Source organism: Salvelinus alpinus, chromosome 21 (assembly GCF_045679555.1).
Source record: "Salvelinus alpinus chromosome 21, SLU_Salpinus.1, whole genome shotgun sequence".
Lineage (NCBI taxonomy): Eukaryota > Metazoa > Chordata > Actinopteri > Salmoniformes > Salmonidae > Salvelinus > Salvelinus alpinus.
This window is the reverse complement of record NC_092106.1, coordinates 9,774,703-9,797,438: the sequence shown is the minus strand read 5'-3', so window position 1 is coordinate 9,797,438 and position 22,736 is coordinate 9,774,703. Positions and strand designations below refer to the sequence as shown.

The 22,736-nt window shown below is 40.7% G+C and overlaps 1 protein-coding gene and 1 pseudogene across 2 annotated transcripts; one reads left to right on the top strand and one right to left on the bottom strand.

The window, feature by feature from the left end:
* Positions 1-383: 383 nt before the first annotated feature.
* Positions 384-22,122, bottom strand: LOC139547777 (calpain small subunit 1-like). 2 transcript variants are annotated; one of them, XM_071356843.1, is made up of 12 exons: positions 21,954-22,122; positions 5,590-5,742; positions 4,966-5,051; positions 4,711-4,747; positions 4,415-4,507; positions 3,225-3,282; positions 2,724-2,788; positions 2,549-2,617; positions 2,198-2,276; positions 1,068-1,184; positions 902-960; positions 384-757 (listed from the first exon to the last, which is right to left on the bottom strand). In XM_071356843.1, exons 3-12 carry the CDS (start codon positions 5,010-5,012, stop codon positions 731-733), a joined length of 651 nt encoding a protein of 216 aa, XP_071212944.1. In that variant the 5' UTR covers positions 5,013-5,051; positions 5,590-5,742; positions 21,954-22,122; the 3' UTR covers positions 384-730. The 2 variants fall into 2 exon arrangements, with proteins under 2 accessions (XP_071212944.1, XP_071212945.1); XM_071356844.1 differs by lacking the exons at positions 5,590-5,742; positions 21,954-22,122 and adding an exon at positions 5,419-5,560.
* The window catches only part of LOC139547488 (transmembrane protein 87A-like), a 37,680-nt pseudogene continuing 23,955 nt past the window's right edge, over positions 9,012-22,736 (top strand).

The following is a 22,736-nucleotide window of genomic DNA, read 5'->3' as shown; positions in this document are numbered from 1 at the left end:
AGTGGTCTCTCGTTTTATTGTCTCTAGTCCTTCCTTCGCGATCACGCCCCTTTGAACAGCCGCTCTCTCGTTGCTCTGGAAACTGCCCGGGTACCTGGCACGTCATCAGCCGCTGTTCTGTGTGCTTCTCCTTTTGCCCATGCAGTGTGTAAATAAAATTAATAGGCTGCAAAGATTCGGCTATTATTTGGCAGAGGTGGAAGTTAAGAGTGATGAATAACTGAATAACAATCAACATTATTATTGACTTGGTTTGTAAAAGTCAGTCAAAAAACTACAATAAAACAAAAATATTAACGTTATTTACAAACATATGAGAGAACATTTATTTAATGAGCAAACGCAGAACATAGAAATTGTAATAAATGAGATAGCTGCAAGTATTAGGTAATATTGCCCCCTTTATTGAGCACTAGAATGTATATATTACATTACATAGCAGTATGGAATGTTTGACCAAAAGTGTGTTGCTGGAAAAAAGGAAAACACAAAACTTTAAAATATTTGGAATATAGAAAGGTAGTTCAGTTTGGCCTATTGGACAGAAAGTGGATGTGTGCTTTCCTGGTGTTGCTGCAATGCTGCCATCTAGTGATGAATTGAATGAACATTCATGACTAAATGACGTATGAACGTCTGTAAACAATAATAACAATGGTAATATGAAATAAAAATCTTAAATAAGAGAGACAGATAAATGAAGAGATGAATGTAGGCTTTCCCTGATGTTTTAAGAGTACATGGTCAACTGAAGCCACTGCGGAGAAAGCAGAACACAATAAGAGGTGTGGTTATTTAGGTCTAATTTCAGTTCCTATATCCAGTCATTAATCTTAAAAATGGTCCCAAATCCTAAACACACCATTCAAATGCAAAGTGCAAATAGTGAAACCTAATTTACCTCCTGGATGTTGACGTTGATGATTCCATCATCATCTTTGTCCAGAGTCTTGAAAGCTCCTGAAAATGCACAAAACACTATTACTGAAGGGCAATGAAAAGGAAAAAGTCTGAAATCAAGAACATAATCGGACTGAGCAGGAGAGCATTGAGGATCAGTCACTTACGACACATAGCGTCCAGTCTGACCAGGCACCCAATGTAGTTGTCAAAGTCCATGTTGCCCTGTTCATCACTGTACCTGCGGACCATCAACTGGAAGAGCTGGTCGTTGAGAGGGAAGCCTGCACACGGACATAACAGGAGAGAGACACCAATGAGACCAAACACATACACTGCGCAAACTGGCTCTAACCAGAATATAAAGAGGAGTGGGAGGCCCCGGTGCACAACTGAGCAAGAGGACAAGTAGGAGGCCACCATCCCGGAGTCGCCTCTTCACTGTTGACGTTGAGACTGGTGTTTTGCGGGTACTATTTAATGAAGCTGCCAGTTGAGAACTTCTGAGGCATCTGTTTCTCACACTAGACACTATAATGTGCTTGTCCTCTTGCCCAGTTGTGCACCGGGGCCTCTCACTCCTCTTTCTATTCTGGTTAGAGCCAGTTTGCGCTGTTCTGTGAAGGGAGTAGTACACAGCTTTGTACGAGATCTTCAGTTTCTTGGCAATTTCTCGCATGGAATAGCCTTAATTTCTCAGAACAAGAAGAGACTGACGAATTTCAGAAGAAAGGTCTTTGTTTCTGGCCATTTTGAACATGTAATCCAACCCACAAATGCTGATGCTCCAGATACTCAACTAGTCTAAAGGCCAGTTTTATTGCTTCTTTAATCAGAACAACAGTTTTCAGCTGTGCTAACATAATTGCAAAAGGGTTTTCTAATGATCAATTAGCCTTTTAAAATGACAAACTTGGATTAGCTAACACAACGTGCCATTGGAACACTGGAGTGATGGTTGCTGATAATGGGCCTCTGTACGCCTATGTAGATATTTCATTAGAAATCAGCTGTTTCCAGCTACAATAGTCATTTTCAACATGAACAATGTCTACACTGTATTTCTAATCAATTTGATGTTTTTTTAATGGACAGAAAAAATTGCTTTTCTTTCAAAAACAAGGACATTTCTAAGTGACCCCAAACTTTTGAACGGTAGTGTATATGCAGGAACAAGCTAGCTTTCATCAGTTATCATGGCTGTTCGTTGTCACTGTTATGACACTGTTATAAAGGCCTTATGATGACAAAGAAATATGCATTTCCATGTTCCGGTTCTCATGATCTCTGAGCTCACCTGCAGCTTTGAAGGTAGCGGGAAGCTCTTGTGAGGAGATGAACCCTGAGCGGTCTGTGTCATTTGATATGTAGATGCACTGAATCAGAACGGAAATAAGGTTACACAAGAGGTCAAAGTTCACAGCACCTTTTATTATGAGTGTATTAACATAACATTTATAAAACAACATTCTTACATTAATGGCATAAGAGGACTGTTGGAAGTTGTACGGCGTGTTATATGCATTTCTTGCAAAGACATGTAAATCATTTCTAGCTCAAGGCAAACGTTTCACAGAAATGTCCATCATTTCACACAATTGTTAATATAGTGCCAATTGTCAAAATGTAACAAGAGGACTGAACTCACCTGCCATTTCTTGATGTTGTTCCATAAAAACTTGAACTCATGGAAACCTAGCTTTCCTGAGCTGTCGCTCTGTGTGCTCGTGGTTAAGGTAAAACTTAATATCAACTACTCTGATAATATAGTATAGTGTAGTATAGTCCTCCATCCTAATACAGACACTGATGTGGAAGGATACGTCCATGACAGCCACCATGCTCCTGCATGACTCGATGCTAAAGCCATCAGTCTTCAGGTCAGTACCTGAAATGAACACAGACAGACCACTCCTTCACTACAACACAGAAAACCATTCCATGGAACCAGTATTGTGCTTAGACAAACTACATTATGCGTGCAGCAGGTGTCTAGATATGAGTAAAGTGTGTGTGTGTGTGTGTGTGTGTGTGTGTGTGTGTGTGTGTGTGTGTGTGTGTGTGTGTGTGTGTGTGTGTGTGTGTGTGTGTGTGTGTGTGTGTGTGTGTGTGTGTGTGTGTGTGTGTGTGTGTGTGTGTGTGTGTGTGTGTGTGTGTGTGTGTGTGTGTGTGTTTGTACAGAGAGTACATACATACAAAAAGGCATGCATAGACATGCTTTTGAACATAAGGTACATGCACACATAAATATAAATACTATAAGAATGCAATGACAAAGACAAATATAGACACAAGCATGGTGTTTTTGTAAGAATAGGACTCACGTTTTCCAATGATCCTGTTGAGGATGTTCATCAGTTCATTGGGGCTCACCTCCATGTCCTATAATACACAGATAGATACACAAGTAAATCCTCATACGCTGTAAATGCCTACATGTATTTGGGTCACAACTCAGCTCACAAAAGGATAAGGACACTGAGACTACTTTAATGAACAGATGTTTTACGAGTACAATCATGGGCCAAATACATAGCTCTCTCTGTATTTGTGCGTGACATATTAGAACCAGAATTATGGTAACAACTTCAAAACTTTAAGCAGGTACATTTGCAACAGGTATATCTTTAGGTTTCATTCCACATATCGTGTTCCCTCCACTTATGAGTAAGGCCTTAATGAGGCCGTCCAGTCATTAGTTTAAAGTCAACCACTGCCAGACGAGTGCCCAGAAGAACATGTAATACATGTATCCACTCCCAACAACAGTATATGACTCACACAGCCTCCACCCCCACCCACACAAAACTAACCAGGCAGGAGTCAGACAATGGTAGATATAGAGAGAGGAGGAACCAGTCTCTCTTCTTGCTGTCTGTGGAATAAACCTGGGTTTTGGCTTGTCAACAACCACACCCTCAGCTTCTTACTCCACCACTGCCTGATCCAATAGCAGTCATATGAGCATACAGTTGCTGTTGAGAAGGGGAACATCCGTGGAGCCCTGGGCTACTACACATGGTCAGAACCAAAGGGGGCGGAATCAATTATTTAAACCAACAGAAAGTATTTACTGTACTCTACTAAAAGGCTTCTATTGGTTGGCAGCAGCGAATGACAGACAGCACATTAGAAGCGTCATTTCCAACATCTTTGGGTGGCTGGATGAACCACATTCTGAGGTCTGGCTCCAGATGAAGCAGGGTGAATAAGTGGAGGGGAGGGGTTTGGAATGCAAACTAGGCTTAACTTGGATACAAGAGGCGACAACAGGGCTTCACTTATTGTACCAGTGTACAATCAGCCCAAAAATGAAATAACATTCATGCCATGGATAGTTGGCTGCACCAACTTCAGAAGATAATACACCACAAACAAATCTGTAACTTAATTAACACTGGTCGTTGGTCTGCTCTCTATTACAATGAACCACTAACGGTTGGATAATGGAGGAGAATAGGATAAGATATGATAGTAGTAGAAGTGCATAAGTTGACAAACAATAACTACTTACATCCCCAGCGAGTTGCTGGAACACCTTGCGGAACTGTGTCTCCTCGTCATTCTCCTTCGGCTTAGCGTAGGCCAGAGGTCTGCGTGGTGGGGGCTAGGACACAAACACAGACCAGGTTCTGTTAACACTAACACTCACAGAACTCTTCACTGCGGTCTGGCATGCAGGATAGCAACAGTTGTGGCTCATCTGCTCAAAAGAGTAGAGTTTACTTCTAAAACTTTCCAATCCACAGTGTTCATAAGACTACGACAGTGTTCTGAGATGTTATAAAGGTTGTTAAAGGGTTAACTCACAGGCTCTGAGGGCACAAATTGACCGGGGTCAACATTGCTGTTGGAGAAAACCAGAAGGACCATTGTCTATTACTATATAATAACTACTGAGTGTGCAACATCATGAATGAATTAAGTCAGTAACCTGACAGGGTGTGTGTGTGTGTGTGTGTGTGTGTGTGTGTGTGTGTGTGTGTGTGTGTGTGTGTGTGTGTGTGTGTGTGTGTGTGTGTGTGTGTGTGTGTGTGGGTGTGTGTCAAAAGGAACCGGGCCTACCTCACAACATCCAGGATGCCACCAATTAGTTTTTTGGCCAGAAACATCTTGAAGAGGAACTACAGGTGAAAATCTACAAAAGGAGCCTAGAGATTTAAAAAAAGAATAAGAGTTTGATCATTCAACATCTGATGAAAATCTATTTGTCCACCTTAAACAAAAAGGCAACAACAGAGAGAAAGCAAGATATATACATTTTGTCCACCTGTAATAAAATATATATACATTTTGTCCACCTGTAATAAAATATATATACAATTTGTCCACCTGTAATAAAATATATATACAATTTGTCCACCTGTAATAAAATATATATATAATTTGTCCACCTGTAATAAAATATATATACATTTTGTCCACCTGTAATAAAATATATATACAATTTGTCCACCTGTAATAAAATATATATACAATTTGTCCACCTGTAATAAAATATATATACAATTTGTCCACCTGTAATAAATGTGTTATTGGTGGGGCTCCCTCAGAAAACTGCAACCTCGCCTGTATTGGTAAGCAGCACAAATAGTAACCTCTGCAGCAGATTTTAAAAGATTTTAAAAGTGACGAAGAAGGCAAAGCAAACGTGAAACAGTCAGATTAACTTGTTAAGGAAATACTTACAGCGACCAATGCGTTGCTGAAGTCGACAAAGACTGATGTGCTGGCACTCCTACTAGGTACAAAAACCAGCTTTACAAGTTATTTTTCAACGCATCAGAGATGTTCGTGTTCTACCTCGGTGATCAGCGCTTCACACCTCTGCCTAGGGAGCACCTAGAGAAAGACAGGTTGTCAATGACTCTGGGTCCTATAATCTGTAATGCTATGATCAGAAGGACTGGCATTTCCCTAATAATTATATTACGGATGATGAGACTTTTTAAAAACCTTTTAATTACACATTTACTACACTTTTATTATGCATGATTCACACTGATTCAACATAAAGAGGTAATGAGAGTACATCGGCCCTGTGGTGTAATGTTAATGTTGAGCAGTGACGTAAGGGGGCAAGGAGGTCACGGGGTGAAGGCAGAAGCCTATAGGGATGTTTTAGCAAGCTGTGTGTTCAATAAAAGCCTTTTATAACTTAATGTTAAACAGTATAAACGCACAGAAGTAGTCCGTGTCTTCATAAAGTAACCTACACAACAGGTCTAATGTTCAGTGATTTTCTGATCCTGTTTAACAAAAAATAAATAATAATTTCATGCCCTAATAAATATTAGTTAGAATGGCATTTTTTCATTTGGAATATAGACCTATTTGCCTAACCTACAAAGTGCATGGAATGTTGATGTCTGAAACTAATGAAAACGTTTGAAAAAGGAGAAGCTATACTGCGTGAATTTGTCCAATAAGAACGTTCATTGTCGTTCGCCAGTTAAAATATTTTCTCCCGTTTGGTGTCCACGGAAGACCGCCTACATGGTGACGTCAGGCCAAGGATGGAACCAGGAGGGTAGTCACTAGTTACCACATCCACAAAGTCATAATTATGGCTAAACCCCGCCTATTACTACAATTTATCTTAATCTGATTTGAAACCTAACCTTAGCCTTAAACACACTGCTAACATTATGCCTAACCCTAATCTTACATTAAGACAAAATATACATTTTTATTTTCATACATTTTTACAATATGGCTAATCTTGACTTTGTGTCTGTGGTAACTAGTGACAACCAAGCAGGAGCGCTTGGTACAAGTGGCGAGCGCCATGAAAACATGGTTATTGACGGGGAACCTATTTGTATACATTTTTATTCACTTTACACGCCCGTGTAAAGTGTCCGGGCCGGGTAAATGCAGTGTCAGAGCTGGGTAAATGGATTTTAAGCTGGGACCGAGAGACTGAAAAACAGCTTCTATCTCAAGGCCATCAAACTGTTAAATAGTCATCACTAGCATATAAATGCTGCTGCCTATATACATAGACTTGAAATCACTGGCCACTTAAACAAATGTGACACTAGTCGCTTGAATAATGTTTACATATATTGCATTACTCATCTCCTAAGTACAGTATATACTGTATTCTATACTATTCTACTGTATCTTAGTCTATGCCGCTCTGACATTGCTCATCCATATATTGTATACTCTTAATTCCATTCCTTTACATAGATTTGTGTGTATTGGGCATATGTTGTGAAATTGTTAGATATTACTTGTTAGATATTACTGCACTGTCAGAGCTAGAAACACAAGCATTTCACTACACCCGCAATGACATCTGCTAAACACGTGTATGTGACCAATAAAATTTGATTTGATTTGATTTAAATGTCAACAGTGTAGTTGCCTTGTCTTCTTGTGCGCAGCATCATGTCCTACCAAAACATAATTGGTAGACACTTGGAGCTTGTTTAGAACATTTTCTATTTAGCCAGATTAATATATTTCAATAGTTGATATACTGTCGCAATCTACAGAAGGAGGCATTGAAACAACACTTGCCTTGCTTTAGTTTTACTTTCTGGGAAGGTAACATTGTAAGTCCTGCTACAATGTAACTACAACAATGTAACATTGTAACAGCTTCCCCTATATTATAAACAATGTAACACTGTATCATTCTGTCTTCATTAGGAAATGGAGTTGTGTTTCAAGACTACTCAATACAATTAATCTGATCCATTCATTCATAGACTACCCGCCCTCACCCTCGCGTCTAGCTACATTCCTTACTAGCTATTCAGCTATTTTGTTCAGATCATTTGAAACAGGTTTTTTTTAACCAGAATATGTTAATCTACCAAAATGTTATCCAAATCTGGCGTAGCACTAATATCTTTGACATTTTGTCACCGCTTGTGTTACAGGAAACTTTGAAGAAGCAGAGCTTTTTCCTCTTCACCAAGACAATGTTTAACAATACTGTCATTCAGCTGAAATGCAGTTACTATCTTGAAGAAATTACAAGATGATGTTAATAATACTGTTATTTAATCAAATGGTTGTTTTATGCAACAATATAGGGTTCTTGGAACTCTATTATGTCTGTGTGAACTGAGAGGAGCTTCTGAGAATGAACTCTAGCAACTGATTTATGATCATCTTGTTGTCTCTCAGAGCCCGCATTCCATAGAATGAGTTGGTGTTTGTATGCCGGGAGGTACCAGGGTGGAGATGGCTCTGGTATGGATAATGATGAGAGGAACTTTGTTTTGGGGGCCAGACCCTGGTTTCTACACAATGAGAACAGTCTTTACAGCAGATACTGTCCATTCCATATATCTGTTGTTTGTCATGAACATTTAGGAGGATGTACTTTGCTATAAAATACTGTGGCTCAAATCCGCTCATTGGGCTCTCAACAAATCACCTATTGGTGGGTCGTTGACAAGCTCCATTACTGCAGTAATTAAATAATAAAGTTTGATTGTTTTGAAGAAATCTAAAAGTCTCTTCTTTTGATTAGAATAATTCCACGACAGTAGGGTATAACCTCTCTTATGTTTCTGCAAGTTAGGATAAAATTCAGTTATTTACCGAACCTTGTAGAATATCATATAGCAAGAACATGATTGCCCCTTCCTATGACTAGAATTGTAGGATGGTATACTGTCAATGCAGTATATTTATATGATTGTCAGGGATTCCCCGGTAACGCTGCTCATTCCATTCAACTGCTCCGGAGGTCTACGTCACCGGCCTTCTAGGCATCACTGAACTTGGCTCATTTCCACCAACCCCGGACTGTCTTGTCTCATTATGCACACCTGGTTCCCATTCCCCCTGATTAGTAAGTTATATATGTGCCCTCTGGTTCCCCATTGTCCTTGTCGGTTATTGTTACCATGTCCGTTGGTCCTGTGAGTACCTGCGCTGTTGCTTCTATGCTACGTGTATTTGTGCACTTGCTTTATGGGTATTGTCCCGTGTATTATTTCGAAGTTTACACCTTGCTCTTTTGTTTGTGTGTAGAAAATAAAAAACCCTATTACGTATTCCTGAGCCTGTCTCCAATCATTAGACAACGTGGCAATGATATCATTACTGTATTCAAGAATCTACTTTATTGTGTCTACAGTAAGAGCATGGGGAGGAAGTTGTTGGGGGAGGAAGTAGTAGCTTCTAGCCCTTCAGGGTTGACGGAACACTGTGAACCTCCGGTAAAACTCAACATCTCCTGGTACCTAAGGAGCTCTCGCTGCTTCGACGAGGTATTCGGTTTCGACGTAAGTTCCTCTCTCTCATTTAGAAACTAACTGCACTCTGAATGTGCTCATTCAGGCTGTTGTATTCCATAAACTCTCCAGCTTTTCCTTTTTTCAGCTTGTTCCTTGTTCTCAGTTTAACAACAGGAAATGCAAGATTTAGGGTCTGGATAAGGATTCATGTTTTATGACTGTATAGACAGTGTGGTTTGTGCAAATACTTATTAACTTACTTATTAACTTTATCATACCTGTTTGATTTGCAGCCTCTGAAGGCAGGGAGCTACTTCAGACCGACAGCTGTGAAACAGGAAAGAGGCAGTGGGTTCTATGTGTTTTATCAGTACCCTGCCATTTGAGTGCAAACAGCACATGACTCACAGTGAGGTACAGTATATGGCAATGGGGGGTCTTATAAGAAAGCATGGTGGCACTTTATTTTACGGTACCTCAGAAATATCCCTGCATTTACATGGTAAAATGTTATTTACACAGTAATGATAGACTCTACAGCTACGCCATATAATGCAATATTCAGAGATACACGTCTGGTTCTGCGAGATTAATAACACATGAATGACCTTTCTTTTTAAATAAGAGAATTTTGATAGTAGCTAACTTCCTATTAAATGGCAAGTAGAACTAGTGGGATCAGTACAGTGAAATAAAGTGCGGGAAAAAGCATACTGCAAACAGCACAACGGTGAAACAAATTCCACAACCTCATATGTTCCACCTCACTCTTTCATGTTGTCTTCCTGAGTTTCTTTTTCACAAAAGAGCGACCTAATGGCCTGGTACTCGGTGCTCTATTGTTCCTCCATCAGGTCCTAATGGCCTGGTACTCAGGGCTCTATTGTCCCTCCATCAGGTCCTAATGGCATGGTACTCAGTGCTTTATTGTTCCTCCATCAGGTCCTAATGGCCTGGTACTCAAGGCTCTATTGTCCCTCCATCAGGTCCTAATGGCATGGTACTCAGAGCTCTATTGTCCCTCCATCAGGTCCTAATGGCCTGGTACTCAGAGCTAAAATATCACTCTGACATCAATGCAAATGCATTAAATCTCATCAAACACTTATCATCAAAACAGTAAGACCATTCTACTTTTAAAACTCACCTCACTATGATGATACATTTGAAGAAAGAAGTTCAACAGCAGGTTATGATAACTAAGGTCAGGGCGTGACATACACTATCTATGTTTTCTTTATTATTTTGGTTAGGTCAGGGTGAGGGTGGGTATTATTGTTTTGTATTGTCTAGGGTTTTTGTATGTCTAGGGGTTTTGGTAAGTCTAGGTATATGTATGTCTATGTTGGCCTGAATTGGTTCCCAATCAGAGGCAGCTGTTTATCGTTGTCTCTGATTGGGGATCATATTTAGGTTGCCATTTTCCCTTTTGGTTTTGTGGGTTCTTGATCTATGTTTAGTTGCCTGTCTGCACCATCCATATTAGCTTCACGGTTCATTTTGTTATTTTGTTCAGTGTTCGTTTTGTTCAGTGTTCGTTTTTTAAATAAAGAAGAATGTACTCTTACCACGCTGCGCCTTGGTCTCCACCTTTTGATGGCCATGACAGTGCAAAACATGGATGATGTGGTTTCAAAGCCTAACATAATGAAACGGACAGCGCATTCTAAGGTGAGGATTCATTCAAAACACTCATATGCATATTAGAGCTTATGCATATGCCTAGGCTTATGAGCCCAAGCCCAACAAAAAAAACTGAATTAAAATTATTATTGTCGTTGTACAATACATAGCCTACCGCATATTACGCATGGCAGAAAAACGTTAACGTTATTTTCTAATTTAACTTTTATTTAACTAGCAAAGACAGTTAAGAACATGTTCTTATTTACAATGACGGCCTACCAAAAGGCAAAAGGCCTCCTGCGGGGATAGGGGCTGGGATTAAAAATAAATGAAATAGAAATATAGGACAATACACACATCACGACAAGGGAGACAACACAACACTACATAAAGAGAGCCCTACGATGACAACATAGCATGGCAGCAACACATGACAACACAGCATGGTAGCAACACAACATGACAACAACATGGTAGCAATACAACATGGTAGCAGCACAATATGGTAGCAGCACAAAACAGGGTACAAACATTGTTGGGCACAGACAACAGCACAAAGGGCAAGAAGGTAGAGACAACAATGCATCACGCAAAGCAGCCACAACTGTCAGTAAGAGTGTCCATGATTGAGTCTTTGAATGAAGAGATTGAGATAAAACTATCCAGTTTGAGTGTTTGTTGCAGCTCGTTCCAGTCGCTAGCTGCAGCGAACTGAAAGGGGAAAGGAAAGGGGGATACCTAGTCAGTTGTGCAACTGAATGCGTTCAACTGAAATGTGTCTTCCACATTAAGACATGTGACCCAGGGATGTGTGTGCTTTGGGGACCTTTTACAGAATGTGTCTTGCAGAACGGGTGTTGTATGTGGAGGATGAGGTCAGCAGTAGATATCTCAGATAGGGGGGAGTGAGGCCTGAGAGGGTTTTATAAATAAGCATCAACCAGTGGGTCTTGCGACGGGTATATAGAGATGACCAGTTTACAGAAGAGTATAGAGTGCAGTGATGTGTCCTATAAGGAGCATTGGTGGCAAATCTGATGACCGAATGGTAAAGAACATCTAGCCGCTTGAGAGCACCCTTACCTGCCAATCTATAAATTACGTCTCCGTAATCTAGCATTTGTAGGATTTTCATCTGAATCAGGGTTCGTTTGGCAGCTGGGGTGAAAGAGGAGCGATTACGATAGAGGAAACCAAGTCTAGATTTAACTTTAGCCTGCAGCTTTGATATGTGCTGAGAGAAGGACAGTGTACCGTCTAGCCATACTTCTAAGTACTTGTATGAGGTGACTACCTTAAGCTCTAAACCCTCAGAGGTAGTAATCACACCTGTGGGGAGAGGGGCATTCTTCTTACCAAACTACATTACCTTTGTTTTGGAAGTGTTCAGAACAAGGTTAAAGGCAGAGAAAGCTTGTTGGACACTAAGAAAGCTTTGTGGTAGAGCGTTTAACACAAAATCCGGGGAGGGGCCAGTTGAGTATAAGACTATATCATCTGCATATAAATGGAGGAGAGAGCTTCCTACTGCCTGAGCTATGTTGTTGATGTAAATTGAGAAGGGCGTGGGGCCTAGGATCGAGCCTTGGGGTACTCCCTTGGTGACAGGCAGTGCCTGGAACAGCAGATGTTCTGACTTTATACACTGCACTCTTAGAGAGAGCTAGTTAGCAAACCAGGCCAAAGACCTCTCAGACATCAATAGTCCTGAGCCGGCCCACAAGAATGGAATGGTCTACCACAGGTATTCCCAAACTGGGGTACGCGCAATGCTGTCGGGGGTACGCCAAATAAAAATGTGATTCACACACAAAAGTATGTGGACACCTGCTCAACGAACATCTCATTCCAAAATCATGGGCATTGTCATGTCTTTGGCATCATTAAAGGTGAAGACTGTTATTTAATCAAATCAATTCTCTGTGATTAAACTAATCATGTAAATTTCATTAACTAGGAAGTCGGGGCACCACGGGAAATCTTCAAATTACAAAGTTATACTTTTCCGAATATAACTCTTCAGATATTTTAGTATTTGATCAATTTGTCTTCCATTAATGAATTATTCTTTCCCTCACGTCAGTCTCATCTGAATGTCGTAAATTGTTGGTTATTTGCACAAACCCAGCCTTAACTATAAATAATCCATACACCATTTGGCTTAATCCTTTAAGTACTAACTAACTAAATAATCACAGAAATGCATAAACAAACAAACAGTAAATATTAGTTACTAACAAGGATAGGGAAGATTCCCTAGTGGGCTAAGCCGATATGACGGCTTGGTGGACAATGGGAAGAAGGTGTGGACTGAGAAAGAAGCGGGATCACTACACACAGTTGATAATTATATTAATTGAAATGCTAGTCCTTTGCACATGAACGCTCACTCATTCGGGAATAATTGCAATCAATATATATTTATGCCCATGTGTCGTTGTGATCTTTTCTGTTGGAATTCGGTCCGTCTGCTGGAGAGTTCATCCGAGTCTCTCTCTCTCTTTCTGTTTCCCTGAAGATCAAAATATTTCGCGGTTAGAATGGATACTTCAGAGTACCATTCAAAAATGTTCTCATAGAACATATGTTTCGGCGGTTGTTGGTATTCTCGTCCCAGGTTTACATCATTTCTAGCTGCAGACTAGAATTAGTATCTAGGATTTGCTCTTATTCTGTAGGGATAGATAGTCTCAGAGTTTTAATCATTTCCAGCTGTGTAGCCAATGCTCCACGTGGTATGGTTATGAATTCAATAACTATTCGCAATCACAGCTCACGCTGTGGTTTTGCTTAGTCTTGGTACTCAAACCTGTGCCACCTCAGTTTACACCAAGGTATGCGCGGTCTGGAGAGGATTTCCTCAGGAGGGGGTTTTATTCGTAACAATAGAAAAGGCGGTTCCATGACACCAGATAATGTCTGTGCTCACGGGGGCGGGCCAATGACTTAGTTAAACTTTAAAGGGAATACAATTCTCTCACATTAAAGTTTTAACATCATATTACATCATTTCACAAATAGATAAATCTTTACTCATTCATTTTATACAAGAATTAGATGCAAACACCATAATTGAGAAACGTTCACATTCAGAGATATAGTTACAGTGGGGAGAACAAGTATTTGATACACTGCCGATTTTGCAGGTTTTCCTACTTACAAAGCATGTAGAGGTCTGTAATTTTTATCATAGGTACACTTCAACTGTGAGAGAACAAAAATCCAGAAATTCACATTGTATGATTTTTAAGTAATTCATTTGCATTTTATTGGGGACTTCATCCATTCATTCATCCACAAGAGCATTAGTGAGGTTGGGCACTGATGTTGGGCGATTAGGCCTGGTTCGCAGTCGGCGTTCCAAATCATCCCAAAGGTTTTCGATGGGGTTGAGGTCAGGGCTCTGTGCAGGTCAGTCAAGTTCTTCCCCACCGATCCTGACAAACAATTTCTGTATGGATCTTGCTTTGTGCACAGCGGTATTGTCGTGCTGAAACAGGAAAGGGCCTTTCCCAAACTGTTGCCACAAAGTTGGAAGCACAGAATCGTCTAGAAAATCATTGCAAGGGGCCTAGCCCGAACCATAAACTGCCCCAGATCATTATTCCTCCTCCACCAAACTTTACAGTTGGCAGGTAGCGTTCTCCTGGCATCCGCCAAACCCAGATTAGTCGGTAGGACTGCCAGATGGTGAAGAGTGATTCATCACTCCAGAGAACACGTTTCCACTGCTCCAGAGTCCAATGGAGGTGAGCGTTTACACCACTCCAGCCAACGCTTCACATTGTGCATGGTGATCTTGGGTTTTTTGTGTGCAATTGCTCGGCCATGGAAACCCATTTCATGAAGTTCTCAATGAACAGTTATTGTGCTGACGTTGCTTCCAGAGGCAGTTTGTAACTCAATAGTGAGTGTTGCAACCGAGGACTGACAATTTTTACACGCTATGTGCTTCAGCACTCGGCGGTCCCGTTCTGTAAGATTGTGTGGCCTACAACTTCGCGTCTGAGGCGTTGTTGCTCCTAGATGTTTCCACTTCACAATAACAGCACTTACAGTTGACCGGGGCAGCTCTAGCAGGGCAGAAATGTTATGAATGAACTAGTTGGAAAGGTGGCATCCTATGACATAGCCATGTTGAAAGTCACTGACCGCTTCAATAAGGCCATTCTACTGCCAATATTTGTCTATGGAGATTGCATGGCTTTGTGTTCGATTTAAAACACCCGTCAGCAACAGGTGTGGCTGAAATAGCCACACCTGTTGAAAAAAAGCCCACTAATTTGAAGGTGTGTCCAGAACACTACTTGGCCAAAAGTATCTAATGGTAATGTGTAACAATAAATTGGGACTTTATTAATACAAGCTGATCTTCATTTTATCACAAATATCTAATTGCACTATTTTATGCGAGGAAAAGAATAGCAATTTTTTGCGCCATGAAGGTGTAGGCTATGTAGATGTTCCAAAGGTCTGCATCAGTGGCTTGTAGGCTATGTGTGGAAGGAAGGAGCTGCTAAATGTTATTATGTTAATTAACGTTCAATTACCGTGAGACCGGCAGTTGTTTGCGTGACAATCACCGGCTGATGAAATTCCGTGACCGCCACAGCCCTAGGTGTGTGCCTTTCCAAATCATGCCCAATCAATTGAATTTACCACAGGTGGACTCCAATCAAGTTGTGGAAACATCTCAAGGATGATCAATGGAAACAGGATGCACCTGAGCTCAATTTCGAGTCTCATAGCAAAGGGTCTGAATACATATGTAAATAAGGTGCTTCTGTTTTTTATTTGTAATAAATTTGCAAAATGTCTACACCTCTTTTCACTTTGTCATTATGGGGTATTGTGTGTAGATTCATGAGGGGGGAAAATAATTTCATACATTTATGAATAAGGCTGTAACTTAACAAAATGTGGAAAAAGTCAAGGGGTCTGAATACTATAGCTATATTGATCACTTTGGCTATAGGAAAGGGCATTTGACACTTTTCAGAGCTGTTTCCTCAAAGCCAAGTCTCTGTGGTAGATATCTAAATTAATAAGTGTTGTGGCTCCTCAAGGGTAAACATGCATTGCTTGAATATGAGGTGGATATTCACAATAAGCTCCTAGAACTAGGTGACCCAACAACTTGTTTAATTCTACTTACTCAGGACCACCAACAACCTCTATACGTTGAAGTCATTTCACACAAGATGTAAACAGATGTCTCAACGTCTTCATTTTGCTGTGTCATGGTTCCAATGTTTTTTCTTACTTTTTCAATACATGCTGATCCAGTTCTATGCAAATTTCTCAGTTTGCATTTAACAACTGATATTTCTAATGGTTCCTCAACCGCCTCCGGAGGTGGTCATCCGCAGCCAATCACGATCAGACACTCAACCAGAAACCTCCGACCTCACTGTCTGACCTTCATCCAATCACAGGAAGCGATTTGATATTTGTCATTTTACTGGTGTAGACTGGGTCAGATGGTTTCACTTTCTATTCAGTCCTATATTGCGGTAATACAGACCTGTGAGCTTCTGTACAAAAGGCTTTATCAGTAGCTCCTGGCCCAGTGCTCCTCGCATTGACAGGAGAACTCAGTAAAGTCAGAGGAGTGAATTTGTATTTGAAGAGCCTAGTAATAGCGCATTTAAATAATTAATTGAGTGACACATTACCTTCAGCTATATAGAATATCTTACCACCATGCATTTCCATCTCCTCCTCCCTCCCCTTTATTCCTTTATTGGGCGGGCAGGCAGCTGTCAATAGTTTAGTCAAATATGTTTTGTTGGGGGGGCAGGGGGGCCAGTGACAACAATTTTGGACCCCCTTTTTACATAACAAATTTTTGCTATTGTTCTTTTTTTACATCCGTTATTAGACAGTGGCAACGATGATGATTATGAACATGGTCTTTTGCCTGTTAATGCCTGCAATGCAGTGAAAAAAACGATATGACAACAATAACGTCTAATGTAACTGGCCCCTCTAACAGTACAACTGGCCCCAGCCTGGGGGGTCAACCCCCAGGTTGAAATGGTCTAGAACCGCCACTGCTGGGTAGATGCAGGAACAGAGTTGGAGAGCCCATGGCATACAGAGTTTGAGCGGAATATCACCTGTAGGCAGCGAGAGCATGCTCCTCAAACAGTGGTTGATCCGTAGAGGTTGGTTGCTAGATCAAAAGGTTGCTAGATCAAATCCCCGAGCTACCAAGGTAAAAATATGTCGTTCTGCATTTGAACAAGGCAGTTAACTCGCTGTTCCTAGGCCGTCATTGTAAATAAGATTTTGTTCTTAACTGACTTGCCTAGTTAAATAAAAATAAATAATGGACCTGCGGGAAAGCGTGCAGCATTCAGATAACATGCATTTTTCCCCTCTTCCTGACAATTTGATAATGGGCTACTCTAAATCTAAACTAATTTGACATATTAGTCCAATTTGACACCATAGTCCCTGTGCCCAAGAACACAAAGGCAACCTGCCTAAATGACTACAGACCCGTAGCACTCACGTCCGTAGCCATGAAGTGCTCTGAAAGGCTGGTAATGGCTCACATCAACACCATTATCCCAGAAACCCTAGACCCACTCCAATTTGCATACCGCCCAAACAGATCCACAGATGATGCAATCTCTATTGCACTCCACACTGCCCTTTCCCACCTGGACAAAAGGAACACCTATGTGAGAATGGTGTTCATTGACTACAGCTCAGCGTTCAACACCATAGTACCCTCAAAGCTCATCACCAAGCTTAGGAACCTGGGACTAAACGCCTCCCTCTGCAACTGGATCCTGGACTTCCTGACAGGCCGCCCCCAGGTGGTGAGGGTAGGTAGCAACACATCTGCCACGCTGATCCTCAACACTGGAGCTCCCCAGGGGTGCATGCTCAGTCCCCTCCTGTACTCCCTGTTCACCCACGACTGCTTGGCCAGGCACGACTCCAACACCATCATTAAGTTTGCTGACGACACAACAGTGGTAGGCCTGATCACCGACAACGACGAGACAGCCTATAGGGAGGAGGTCAGAGACCTGGCCGGGTGGTGCCAGAATAACAACCTATCCCTCAATGTAATCAAGACTAAGGAGATGATTGTGGACTACAGGGAAAGGAGCACCGAGCACGTCCCCATTCTCATCGACGGGGCTGTAGTGGAGCAGGTTGAGAGCTTCAAATTCCTTGGTGTCCACATCAACAACAAACTAGATTGGTCCAAACACACCAAGACAGTCGTGAAGAGGGCACGACAAAGCCTATTCCCCCTCAGGAAACTAAAAAGATTTGGCATGGGTTCTGAGATTGCTCGGCCTCCGACCACAAGGCACTTCAGAGGGTAGTGCCTACGGCCCAGTACATCACTGGGGCAAAGCTGCCATCCATCCAGGACCTCTACACCAGGCGGTGTCAGAGGAAGGCGCTAAAAATTGTCAAAGACCCCAGCCACCCCAGTCATAGACTGTTCTCTCTGCTACCGCATGGCAAGCGGTACCGGAGTGCCAAGTCTAGGAGAAAAAGGCTTCTCAACAGTTTTTACCCCCAAGCCATAAGACTCCTGAACAGGTAATCAAATGGTTACCCGGTCTATTTGCATTGTGTGCCCCTCCAACCCCTCTTTTACGCTTCTGCTACTCTCTGTTTATCTTATATGCATAGTCACTTTAACTATACATTCATGTACATACTACCTAAATTGGCCCGACCAACCAGTTTTCCCGCACATTGGCTAACCGGGCTATCTGCATTGTGTCTCACCACCCGCCAACCCCTCTTTTTACGCTTCTGCTACTCTCTGTTCATCATATATGCATAGTCACTTTAACGATACCTAAATGTACATACTACCTCAATAAGCCTGACTAATAGGCCTTGCTACTCTTTTTTCAAATGTCTTTTTACTGTTGTTTTATTTCTTTACTTACCTACACACACACACATACCTTTTTTCCCCGCACCATTGGTTAGAGCCTGTAAGTAAGCATTTCACTGTAAGCTCTACACCTGTTGTATTCGGCGCACGTGACAAATAAACTTTGATTTGATATTAGTAAAGACAATAATACATTGAGAATAGTCTGATGGGTGAAAAAAAAATCCTGAAGTAAGGAACAGAGCGTAAGCCTTTTTTGCTACTTTCTCTAATCATCAATAGCCTATAGTCGCACTATGCAGCCCGTATATGTTTTGATTTCTAGGACATTCTAAGGTTTGTAACATTCACAACTCAAGTTGCCAAATAACTCTAAATCTAGCATATAGGACCTGTCTCAAATGATAAGTTGTACGCTCCACATAGCCACTTCAAATGCGCATTCGCTCTGTAATGGGAAAAATATCCTTTCTATTTTATTCAGCTAATGTTAGGAATTTTGTTAATAATAACTAAAACAATTTCTAGATTTAGATAAAACTATAACTAATTGAACTCTGCACGCCTAAAGTAAGCAGAAAGGGTCGTTAAACTATGGTTGAACTGACCCAACTTAGCCCTGAGATGTTTAGATAAGGCAGTGAGTAACTTTTTAGGTCTTCCATTATCTTGAGTTGTCTGCTAAAGTGGTAATAAATTATAGTGAGCCTTCAGGAGAATAGATTATATTGTGTGTCATGTGTGTGCGCTGGGAAGTTGGAATGAACTTTTGAACCTGTTTTATATTTCTCAGGAGGAGGAGATTTATTCTGTAACCTATGACGTCATATCTTGTATATAAACTGTTGTTTATGGTCAAATGGTAGCGTGCTCCGAGAATAAATACTATTATCTAATTTTAATAAGACTGTATCCTGTCTATTTTATGTTATAAGTATCTTACAAATTCTTATAAATAGACAGATTGATTTTAATTAATGAGTACATTAGAGGAATTATTTAATTCCACCAACAGCTAAGTTCAATTATTTTCTTCTTACTATAAAATCATATAAAATAAAATAATGGCATGGGTCTTGTCAGCTAAATCAACAAGCCTATGGCATAGCCAAAAAACATAGGCTGACAGTAGGCCAACTTTTATTCCGTTCTTTTAAAATACATATTCTTCGATCAAAATGTTTCTTTAGACCTGACTAAAATAAATCATGGATTTATTGTGATGGTGTATATTAAGATTTATTAGACTTTGTAAATGTAGATGTTCCAAAGGGGAGATGCTAAACCTGTTTTGTTAACTAAAGGTCAATTACCGTGAGACCAGCAATCTGCATAACAATAACTAGCTGACAAAATGTCATGACCGCCACAGCCCTAACTCCCCAGCATCACTTTGATGCAATGGCTCAGACCTGGGAGGATGGCCTTACATATTCATCATCCACATCAAAGAGATCAAGGAGAATAGCAGCGCTGCCACTGACTCTGTCCCACCACAGAACTGGGACATCCAACATAAAGAGGTCCACCAATCACATGAAACCTGAGTCCAATACATTAAAACTACATTAGCTAATAGGCTAATATTACTGTTATGTCCTTCACCCCCTGCAGTGGAAGTCAGTATGAACAGGAACCCATGACTACATCTCAGCTTCAGAATGACCTCTTATGATCGTAAGTCAATTATGTTGTGTGGTAGATATGTAAAACACACTCTATACTCTAGTTTCATTACTTGTAGTATGATAAATGCACGTCCAGTTCGCCACTGAGTGTGTTGTTGACTAAACTTGTTTTTCTAGCCTGAGCTATAATACTCTACACCAACATTCATTTTTCACATTGTGAATTTCACAAAAATTCAAATTAATTGTGTGTTTGGTGTAGGCTTATCTTGACCTGACATTTTTGATAGCCATGTGGTTCTCTCTCAGACAAATTGGGAGTTTCCTGTCAAGAGGAGAGACATGGAGGCCCAGCTGGCTTAGCTAGCCTAGCTAGCATGGAGCCTCAAATGGAGGACGCTAACACACATTTTCTGTAAGGATCAATGCTGGTAGAGACGAGAAGCAGGTACAGGGAGTGAACATTTAACTATCAATGGACATGGAATGGCTCATGACAGTGTCTGAACATGAACACGTAATGACATTAATGCAGACACAAGGAACAAACGGGGGAGTAGACAGTTATAGACGGGGCAATCAACAAAGGGAAGGAGTCCAGGTGAGTCCAATGAGCGCATATGTTGATGATGTAAATAATATTTTCTGGTCTGTGGTGTGTAATGAAGAGCAAGTTGATGCATTTATGAAATTGCTTATTTCAGTTACTAATAAACATGCACCCATTAAGAAAATGACTATAAAAACGGTGAAATCCCCTTGAATTGATGAGGAATTTAAAAAATGTATGGTTGAGAGGAATGAGGCAAAAGGAATGGCAAATAAGTCTGGCTGCACAACCGATTGGCAAACATACTGCAAATTGAGAAATCATGTGACTAAACTGAATAAAAAGAAGCAAAAGCTATACTATGAAACAAAGATGAATTATATAAAGAATGATAGTAAAAAGCTTTGGAGCGCCGTAAATTACATTTTGGGCAAAAAGGTAAATTCAGCTCCACCATTCATTGAATCAGATGGCTCATTCATCACAAAACCCACTGATATTGCCAACTACTTTAATTATTTTTTCATTGGCAAGATTAGCAAATTTAGGCATGACATGGCAGCAACAAACGCCGACAATAGACAAGTGTAACTGACCAAATTATGAAAGACAAGCGTTGTAATTTTGAATTCCGTGTGGAAGAGGTGAAAAAATGATTGTTGTCTATCAACAATGACAAGCCACCGGGGTCTGACAACTTGGATGGAAACTGAGGATAATAAAGGATAATATTACCACTCCTATTTGCATTAGCTTTAATCTAAGCCTACTAGAAAGTGTGTGCCCTCAGGCCTGTAGTGAAGCAAAATTCATTCTGCTACCCAAGAATAGTAAAGCCCACTTTACTGGCTCAAATAGCCAACCAATCAGCCTGTTACCAACCCTTATTAAACATTTGGAAATGTGTTTGACCAGATACAATGCTATTTTACAGTAAACAAATTGACAACAGACTTTCAGCACGCTTATATGGAAGGACATTCAACAAGCACAGCACTTAAACAAATGACTGATGATTGGCTGAGAGAAATTGATGATAAAAAGATAGTGGAAGCTGTCTTGTTAGACTTCAGTGTGGCTTTTGACATTATCGATCATAGTCTGCTGCTGGAAAACGTATGTGTTATGGCCTTACACCCCCAACTATAATGTGGATAAAAACTTACCTGTCTAACAGAACAGAGGGTGTTCTTTAATGAACGCCTCTCCAACATAATCCAGGTAGAATCAGGAATTCCCCAGGGAAGCTGTCTTTTGAGTAAAGCCAGTGTGTTTATGTATGCGGACGACTCAACACTATGCACGTCAGCTACAACAGCGACTGAAATATCTTCAAAACTTAACAGCTGCAGAGCTTCAGTTAGTTTCAGAATGGGTGGCAAAGAATAAGTTAGTCCTAAATATTTCCAAAACTGAAAGCATTGTGTTTGGGATAAATCATTCACTAAACCCTAAACCTCAACTAAATCTTGTAATGAATAATGTCGAAATTGAGCAAGTTGAGGTGACTAACCCTGGATTGTGAACTGTCATGGTCAAAACATGTTGATACAACAGTAGCAAAGGTGGGGAGAAGTCTGCCCATAATAAAGTGCTGTTCTGCCTTCTTAACAACACTATCAACAAGGCAGGTCCTACAGGCCCTAGTTTTGTCGCACCTGGACTACTGTTCAGTTGTGTGGTCAGGTGCCACAAAGAGAGACATAGGAAAATTACAATTGGTTCAGAACAGGGCAACATGGCTGGCCCTTAAATGTACACAGAGCGCTAACATTAATAATATGCATATCAATCTCTCATGGCTCAAAGTGGAGGAGAGATTGACTTCATCACTACTTGTTTTTGTAAGAAGTGTTGAAAAGCTGAATGCACCGAGCTGTCTGTTTAAACTACTAGCACACAGCTCGGACACCCATGCATACCCCACAAGACATGTCACTGGTCTCTTC

Coding starts and splice junctions, on each gene's coding strand:
- LOC139547777 (XM_071356843.1), bottom strand. CDS start 5,012: ATGTTTCTGGCCAAAAAACTAATTGGTGGCATCCTGGATGTTGTGAG. Junction 4,508..4,710: donor AATTTGTGCCCTCAGAGCCT/GTGAGTTAACCC, acceptor TTTGTGTCCTAG/CCCCCACCACGCAGACCTCT. Junction 1,185..2,197: donor CGCTACCTTCAAAGCTGCAG/GTGAGCTCAGAG, acceptor GTCCGTGTGCAG/GCTTCCCTCTCAACGACCAG.